The sequence below is a fragment of the Emydura macquarii genome, unplaced genomic scaffold (genome assembly GCF_026122565.2).
Source record: "Emydura macquarii macquarii isolate MOO-44397 ecotype Brisbane River unplaced genomic scaffold, CSIRO-AGI_Emac_v2 contig_1230, whole genome shotgun sequence".
Taxonomy (NCBI): Eukaryota; Metazoa; Chordata; order Testudines; family Chelidae; genus Emydura; species Emydura macquarii.
Window position 1 is genome coordinate 2,805,661 of NW_027131367.1, and position 8,752 is coordinate 2,814,412.

Consider the following 8,752-nt stretch of genomic DNA (forward strand, 5'->3'; position numbering starts at 1 on the left):
GCGCACCAGCCAGGCCGCGTTTTCCACTCCGCTTGGCAGCTTCATAGCAAAGCCGCACTAAAGCAGACGCCAGCTCTAATCCCATCAGCCCTGACAGCTACTCGATACCCGGGAGCGAACCGGCTAATATTCCCCACCCCGGCACCGGCCTGAACTGGCGGCTCATGGGCGATGAAGGTCACAGCATCTGTTAGCGCAGCGCCCTGGGGGAGAGGGTGTGCGAAGGGACACGGCATTGAAGCGGCTGTCTGTCTCTCCCCTCAGCGTCCCCCCCAGCCCCAGTGCAATGTGACTGCCAGCAAAGGCACGTTCCACAGGCCTCGCTGGGCAAAACGGGCACCCCAAGGGAGAAGAGGCCCAACTCCACAGCCCAACTCCCCGCGTGACCTCAGCCCCATCACTGCATCTCCCTGGGCCTCAGTCCCCCCATCTGTAAAATGGGCAGAACCACCTAGACGGAGGGCACCCATGAAATGGATTAACAACTGCCTACCTGACAGGCCTCAGAATGTAGCTGGGAACAGGGGATCGCCATGGAGCGAGTGTGTGTCCGGTGGGGATCAGTTCTTAACCGTTCACTGGTTCACATTTTTACCAAAGACCTGGGAGAAAACATAAAATCATCACTGAGGGAGTTTGCAGACGACTCAGAAATTGGGGCGGGAGGGGAGTGTGGTAAATAACAAGAGGACAGGGTCACTGGTGCAGAGCGATCTGATATTGCTTGGTACACTGGGTGCAAGCAAATAGTGTGTTTGAATACGGAGAAAGGTAAACGTGTCCATCTGGGAACAAAGCCCGCAGGTCGTACTGCCCCCTGTGATGCTGCAGCCAAAAGACGTAACGGGAACCTGGGCTGGCTAAACGGGAACCTCGCGTAGGAGCAGAGAGGTTATTTTCCCTCTGGATTTGGCACTGGTGCGACCGCTGCTGGAATCCAGTCCTGGTGCCCCCAATTCACGAAGGATGTGGATTAATTGGAGAGGGGTCAGAGAAGAGCTGCGAGAATGATTCACAGATTTGAAAACCTGCCTGAGAGCGACAGATGCAAGGAGCTCGAGGATTTATCTTGGCAGACAGATGGTTCAGGGGTGACTTGCTCAGCGGTGGTGAGGACCTGCACAGGGACCGGCTATTTAATACGAGGCTGCTCAGGCTGGCAGAGGAAGGTCTCCCACGCTCCGAAGGCTGGAAGCTGGAGCTAGACACATTCAGACGGGACATTTTTAGTGGTGAGAGTCAATAACCACGGGCACAACTTGCCAAGGGGCCTGGTGGATTCTCCGTCACTGGCGATTGTGAATGGAAGACGGATTCTGACAGACCTGCTCCAGGGATTATTTTGGGGCCGGTCTCTGGCCAGCGTTATGCAGGAGGTCAGAGGCTATGAGCCCTCGGTCCCGTTCTGGCCTTGCAATCAATGGCTCTATGCCGCCCATCTGTCTGTCCAGTCTGAGCGCACCTTGGGGCAGTGTCTGTCCCCTGCTGCATCCGTGCTTCGGTCTCATACATGTAACTAACCGGGGATAGGCGGGGGCCAGGTGACCCCCCGAGTCCCTCTCCCCACTCAGCTAGCACCCCGACCAGGTAAACTGATCCCGGCGAGAGGGTCCCTGCCCCACTGACCCCCGGCACCAGGACCTCCTCTGGGGAGAGCATGGAGATCCGGGCTCCTGGCCAGTGTCTCGCAGGGCGGAGGAGATGATACAGAATCCAGGTTAGCTGGGGGGGGGAACGGGGGGGAGAGTGGTGTGGGGCCTCGGGGGCGCGGGAGAGGGGCTGGCTCTGGTCTGAGAAGCAGCTCTGTAGACATCTGCCTAGCAGACGCTAGCCTGAGAACGCGCTGGACTTTCCGATTAGCCACCAAACCGTCGTGTCGTCCCCCCCCCGGCGCCGGGGAGAAAGCAGCAACATTGCAGCAGCCAGCACCAGCCCCCAGCGCTGCTGCCCAGCGGGGGTGAGGCAAGGACACGCGATCAATGCCCCGGCAGCCGCCACCAAGGTCCCAACCTATCGACCAGCTTCGCTTTGCCAGCAGCTCCAGGCACAGCAGGGCTCACGCGCGGGCAGGCCCAAGCGCCTTGCGTCTGCAGGGGCTACTGCCCATCCCCTGGGCAAGCTGGCATCAGGCCACCACAGTGTCCATCCCGCCCTCCTCCAGGCATGCAGTGAAGAGCCCAATCTGCACCACCCAGGCCCTTTTCTAGCCCTGGATGAGACTCTTGTCTCGCTGCTCCCACAAGTCAGCAGAACAAGGCTCCCTCTTGCCCTGACGCCAGCCCAGAGGGGGCCAGATCGGCCTTTGGTGCTGCATCGGTCCCAATGTGCAGGTAGGTTCAGAAAAGCAGCCCTCCCGCACCTTCTCCCAGTGCACCTCGGCCCCCCTCTGCAACAGGGGTTGAAATCCTGAGCCGCTTCCCAGAGGGTAAAGGCGTGGGAGGATTGGTTCCTTACGGCTCACAAAGCACTTGGAGGGTGTTGGCGAGGAAGGGCTGCGGGGCCTGGGATCCCGCGGCAAGGGGCACGTTAAGGCCGGATCAAATCAAGGACAGCTGTCAGCACAAGGCGGGGCTGGGGTCGGCGTGCGAAGGGCGCGGTGACGGGCACTGCTTTCCAGGGCCCGAGGAGGAGAGTGTGGCGTGGAAACGTTGAGAGAGGGGCCGATTCTCTCCGCCTCCAGTGTAAGTCAAGAACAACTCTACTGAAGCCAAGGGGCCCGAGTCCCCCTGCCCCGCCGCAAAGGGGGCCTCTCCACGCCCCTGCGGCTGCCCCGGCGAGATGCGCCCGGTGCAACCAGGGCCTCAAGCGGGCACAGGCGTGGGCCTTTTGCAGCCAAAGCGCCTTTGCAGGCTGCCTGGCGCTGGCGGGGGGCCGCCCCGGGGACAATCTGCCAGCGGGCGAGCGCGCCGCCGTGCTGAAAAGGAATCCATTTCCCATCTCAGGGGTTTCCTTGGTAACAGCTGTGGTCCGTTTCCACCAATCAATGGCACGGGGCCGGGCGGTCAGTGTCCCTGGCCTACATAAAGAGTCAGGGAAGCACATCGCTGCTCAGCGCAGGGCTGGCTGATTCCCTTCGCCCCATGGCCAGGCTGACGGGGGGCAGGCCGGCTGTGCCCCGGCCAGGGGGCTGCTCCTGGGCCACCCTCCTGCTGCTCTCACTCCCCATCCAAGCAGGTAAGGGAGGGCCCCAGGCTGGCCGAACTTTGGGGGCATCGCAAGGGGCCGAAGGGGGGCGGGTTGTGTTCATTGGGGCGCGGCCAGGGCCTCCCAGCTCCGGGGGCCAGGGTGGGGCGACGCAGTTGAGTCGGGGGAAGGGGCACGGCTAGCCAGACACCGTTCCAGGGCCAGCCCCTCCCTGCCCTCCGCGGGGCATCCACCTTGACCGTGAAGCTGCGGGTCTAGTTCAGCCTTGGCCCATTGAGCTCTCAGCCAGGACTGCAGCCCAATGGGGCCCATCGGTGTCAGCCGGGACCCGCGACCGAGCCAGGATCAGCGGCCAGGCCCCGCGCCGCGGCGGGACAGGAACAAACACACGGTCCCTCTGGGCTGGCTTGGAAGCAGGAGCCTTGGGCTCCGTATCCAGCTCCTAATCCCGGTTTAGCGGGGAGTTTGTCCGTGCGGGGAAGGGTAATCCAGGGGATAACCCGCAGAAGACATGGATTTAAGAGCTATAATAGCCGGCCAAATTCACCGCGGGTGCAAGCGGCTCTGGCTCCGTGGAAGTCGAGGCCATTGTGCCCGCTGCGTAGGCCAGTGCCACGGGGCTGGTGCCAGGCCACAGGAGCGAATCCTAAGGAGCCAGCGGGCCCCGCCGTTGGCATCCAAAGGCCATGCCCGAGTGTGTGTTGGGGGCAATTCCAGAGCCGTTATCCTGCAGCAGCCCAGGGACTTTTTGTGCTCACCGGATAACGGCTACAAACCCAGCCGCCGACGCCTTTTCAGGACAGAGCCACAAACCGTGGTTGTGCCGGAGCAGCCGTGCCGGGCGCCGTCCCTCAAACGAGCGATTCCTCCCCCCCCCCCGGCCGCCACATTTCCTGGGTTTTCACCCCAGGGGAGGGATCACAGCGGTGAGGGCAGCGGGGAGAGGACAGACGGCGGATGGAGCCCGGCGGTTCCCTGGCTGAGCGGCCAGGAGCAGGCAGCTGCTGGGCAGGAGTGAAGTGGCAGCGTTTTCATGGAGTTAATGACGGGCTGGGAATCAAAGTCAGCGTGGCCGGGCGGGGAGCCAACTCCCGGGGCGTAGCGAATACCCGCTCCAACAGCCGGGGCTTGGGAACCTCCAGCACTGGCTGGGCTCTCGTCCGGGGGAGCAGGTGCCGGGGGGGCAGCAGAGGTGTGCAGGGTGCTCCGGCGCTCCACGGGGCAGGCGGCCAGGGAGTCCACAGCCAAACGCAGGAGGCCGGGGTCCCCCGGGAACAGGCGGCTGCTCAGTCTGGTTCTTCTTGCAAGGCAGGTCCCGGCAGCGCAAACGGGCGAGCCTGGGGGGCCGGGGAGCGGAACCGAAGCCCCAGAATCAAGCAGCCCCTGGCTCCAGGCCTTGGAATCGGAACCCGGGGCCCGCTGGCGTCTTCCCAGCTGGCTGGCAGCCCCCGCCCCTGGCCCGGCCCAGCTCCATTCGGGCCCTGCCCTCCTGCGCACACGTTGCTCTGATCGTCCGGGAGCTATGTGGGAGCAACTGGCCCGTCAGCCATTGGGGGAAGAAGGAATCTGCAGCGCAATGATAACATCCACGGGCGGGATTCTCCTCCCTCGGCCCCCCGAGAGGCTCCTGGCCGGCACCTACAGCTGGGCCTGGGATCACAGCCAGCTGGGACCCAGGCCAAGACCCGCCAGGGATGGGGTCACACTGGTACTTTGTGGGCACTGCCGTCAGACTCCTCTCGGGGTGCCAGCCGGGGGACGGGCCACGGGGCATGGGCTGAGTCCTCCGGGGAACGGGAGAAGTGGGAGGAAGCCCCGGCTCTCTTCCAACCCTGCCGTGGGGTGGGGGGGTCCGTGTCTCCTCCTAGATGGTGGCAGAAGGGCTGGGCCCGGGGATGGTTGTTAACCCTTTGCATGCTGCACAGAGAGACTGTGGGTTACAGCTTCCCGCGCCCACCTGCATCAGCTCCACTATGGTGCCCACAACCCCTCCTCATCCACCCCATCTTCCTCCCAACCCCCTCCCCATCTCCCCGGCTCCATCCCCCCCCCAACCCCAGGTGCCCGGCCCCCCCGCAGCTCAGCTGTCTGTCTCCCCCCCCCGCAGCCCTGAAAGCCGATCTCAGCGGCGAGGCCGCGGCGGCCACCATTAACCACTCGCTGGCCCTGATCCACCGGCTCCAGGAGCTGCTGCGGCACGGCAACGCCAGCGACGCCACGCTGCGGGTGCGCCCCGTCGGCTCCGACGAGGTCAAGGTCTTCCATGCCCACCAGCTGCTGCTGGCGCTGCAGAGCGAGGCCTTCGCCAGCCTCCTGCACAACCAGAGCGTGGTGACGCTGCACGAGCCGGCCGACAGCGCCGCGCTCTTCGAGAAGTTCATCAGGTGTGTGTGTGTGGGGAGGGTGCTATGTGTGTGGGGGGGGGGGAGGCGGAGGGCTCTGTCCGCCCTGGGCAGGTACGGGGAGGGGGGAACCTCATCACACACAGGACTGGGCCACTGGCACCCCACACCCCCCGTCTGGAGAGAGGCCGGGCACACGGAGAGCCGGATGGGGCCACCCCAGCCACGGAGCACGCCAGGGAAACACTGGCCGAGGGGCGGCGGGGGCACGAGGGCTATAGGGCAGCGCCGGGGAGCCGTCCGGAGACGTCCCCGTCCGTGCACATCACAAAAACCCGCCAGCCGCTCAGTGAAAAGATTGGAGGTTACGCCAAAGAGGGAGCCCCAGGGCCGGGCTAGCCGGGCGTGGTAGGTGCCGGCAGAGCCGCCCTTCCCCACTCGGCGCAGGGGGCACTCACGCCGGCGGCGCCGTGTCCCTTTTTGCGCCCAGGTACCTGTACTGTGGGGAGATTTCCATCCTGCTGCACCAAGCCATCCCGATGCACCGGCTCGCCAGCAAATACCGCGTGGCCACCCTCCAGCGCGGGGTGGCCGAATACATGAAGGGCCACCTGGCCAGCGAGTCCAGCCAGGGCCACGTGGTCGGCTGGTATCACTACGCGGTGAAGGTTGGCGACGCGGCCTTGCAGGAGAGCTGCCTGCAGTTCCTGGCCTGGAACCTGTCGGCCGTGATGGCCAGCGCCGAGTGGGCCACGGTGAGCGCGGAGCTGCTGGCGCTGCTGCTGGAGCGCTCGGACCTGGTGCTGCAGAGCGAGCTGGAGCTGTACAACGCCGTGGAGGAGTGGGTGGGCCACCAGCAACCCGAGGGCCCCGTGGCGGAGAAGCTGCTGCGCTCCATCCGCTACCCCATGATCCCCCCCAGCCACCTCTTCCACCTGCAGACGCAGTCGGCGGCGCTGGGGCGGCACTACGGCGCCCTGCAGGACCTGCTCTTCCAGGCCTTCCAGTTCCACTCCGCCTCCCCCATCCACTTCGCCAAGTACTACGACCTCAACTGCAGCATGTTCCTGCCCCGCAACTACCTCTCCAGCGCCTGGGGCTCCCAGTGGGTCATCAGCAACCCGGCCCGGGACGACCGCAGCACCAGTTTCCAGACCCAGCTGGGCCCCAGCAACCACGACACCAGCAAGAGGGTGACATGGAACGTCCTCTTCTCCCCGCGCTGGCTGCCCGTCAGCCTGCGCCCCGTCTACTCGGACTCCGTCTCGGGCGCCATCCAGTCCGTCCGGATCGAGGACGGGCGGCCCCGGCTGGTGATCACCCCGGCCATGACCAGCTCCGACTTCGCGGGCGTCAGCTTCCAGAAGACCGTGCTGGTGGGGGTGCGGCAGCAGGGGCGGCTCTTCGTCAAACACGCCTACAGCTTCCATCAGAGCTCGGAGGAGGTGGCGGATTTCCTGGCCCACGCCGACCTGCAGAAGCGCACCTCCGAGTACCTGGTCGACAACGCCCTGCACCTGCACCTCATCGTCAAGCCTGTCTACCACTCACTGATCAAGGTCAAGAAGTAGCCGGGCGGAGAGAAAGTGTCCGCTCACCGTCAGGTGGGGAACTGGCTGACGGGCCTGACCCCCGCAGCCTGGGTCTGGACTCTGGGCGGGGGGGTCGGTCTGTGCCCCACACAGAGAACGGCCGAGCCCCGAACCTAGGGCTGGGGGCGTTTCCTAGATAGAAGTGAAATTCAAGCAGTCAGGTTGTTTCCAGAGCAGCTCCGCCCCTTCCGACCTCACGGCCCCGGCAGGCCAGGCAGACGACCTCCACGCCACGTCCCCCCCAGGCCAGGCTCTCGGGGCGCTGGGGTGGTCGGAACCCACAGACGCAGGCAAAGGAAGAGGCTGTGCCCCCTGGGAGGGCGCTGGAAATCCAGCCCCTGATCTTCTCCCTTCTCCCTTCTACCTCCTCTCCCCTTTTAAAGCTAGTTCTGTCGTCCGCTGCATGCCCCCCTGCCCCCCAGCTCCCTGTCCCCCAGAGGGTCTGATGCACACTGTCACTTCAGGCCCCGAGCAGGTGCTGGGAGGGGGAAGCTCGTCCCACGGGGGGAACTGGCCTGTTGGTGGGAACTGTCCTGGTCTCCACCCGACAATCTCACGTGCTCGCCCATCGCTGGCTTTCTGGCCGTTGGTCCAGGCCAGTCATCCCGCATCCCAGCCCAGGCAGGGGCCACGGTGGGCGGCCCAGCCCCGCAATGCTAGAGCAGGGCTTCCTGGTGGGGGAGTTCAGAGTGCGCTCCAGGAGGGATTCACCCCTAAACAGCCGCCCATCGCTGTACACACTTGGCTTGCACTTGTTCCCTGGTCCCAGCTCCCCTGTTTCCGCTGCACCTTCTGGCCTGCCGGCATTGCGTCACGGGACGACCCACCCGGCACTGGCAGCTCCCAGCAGGCACTAGGTTCTCCTCTCCTCCTCCCAGGACAGACACTGGCTGCTTCTCTTTGCCTCCCGGGCCATGCCCAGGGCTCCTGGGCAAACGCCACTGGCACCAACTTCCAAATAAAAAGCAGAAAAAGAGCTTGCGGGGGGAGCTGCTTTTTGGGGGGACGTTTTGCACCTTTCTTGTAGCCACGCAGACGTTCCCTCTTGTCGGGTACCTGGGCCTGAAACGTGGCGCCCGGCAGGCAGCAGGCTGACCTACGTCCTGCCCCAGGGGCTCACGGGCCCCACAGCCAGAAGGGACCACGCTGATCCCATCTGACCACCTAACACGGGCCAGAGGCCCTCGCCCAGTGACTCCGGCCTGGCCCCCATCGCTTCCCTTCAGCTCTCACGGTTCCTGGCGCCAGCACAGCTCTGGGTGCGCCGAACCTCTGGCAGCTTCGCTCAGTGCAAATTGCTCCTAAAGCAGCCGCGCAGCCTAGCCATGCTCCCGCCCCAGTTAGCTCAGCAAACGCTCGCCGGGCAGCTCGCCGGGCACCGCGCAGCCGGGAACGGGCCACGCTTGGGGTTCAGGCGCATTTACAAAGGGTTAATAGAAGATGAGCAGCTGGTTCTGTCAACGATTCATCCACTGTCAGAGGCCAAGAGGCTGGTTGTAACCAGGGGCTTTTAGAGCCATCCATCACCCCCGGGTCTGCAACACGCTTCTAACAGGCAGTGCGTGTGAACACCCCTTTACACGCAGAGCCTTGACATGGCGAGCAAACCCAGCCCCGAGAGACAGGCCAGCCAAGGCACCGCGGAATTCAATGACCCGTCCAGGTCACCCTGGC

The 8,752-nt window shown here is 64.7% G+C and overlaps 1 protein-coding gene across 2 annotated transcripts; it reads left to right on the forward strand.

Moving 5' to 3' along the window:
- Positions 1-936: 936 nt before the first annotated feature.
- Positions 937-8,054, forward strand: BTBD17 (BTB domain containing 17). 2 transcript variants are annotated; one of them, XM_067547277.1, is made up of 3 exons: positions 937-1,717; positions 5,252-5,528; positions 5,977-8,054. In XM_067547277.1, exons 1-3 carry the CDS (start codon positions 1,702-1,704, stop codon positions 7,055-7,057), a joined length of 1,374 nt encoding a protein of 457 aa, XP_067403378.1. In that variant the 5' UTR covers positions 937-1,701; the 3' UTR covers positions 7,058-8,054. The 2 variants fall into 2 exon arrangements, with proteins under 2 accessions (XP_067403378.1, XP_067403377.1); XM_067547276.1 differs by lacking the exon at positions 937-1,717 and adding an exon at positions 3,030-3,174.
- The last annotated feature ends 698 nt before the right edge of the window (positions 8,055-8,752 follow it).

Excerpts from the sequence above, each read along its gene's own strand:
- BTBD17 (XM_067547276.1), top strand. The coding sequence starts at position 3,081 with ATGGCCAGGCTGACGGGGGGCAGGCCGGCTGTGCCCCGGCCAGGGGGC. Across the intron at positions 3,175-5,251 it reads CTCACTCCCCATCCAAGCAG|CCCTGAAAGCCGATCTCAGC; the intron begins GTAAGGGAGGGC and ends CCCCCCCCGCAG. Across the intron at positions 5,529-5,976 it reads CTCTTCGAGAAGTTCATCAG|GTACCTGTACTGTGGGGAGA; the intron begins GTGTGTGTGTGT and ends TTTTGCGCCCAG.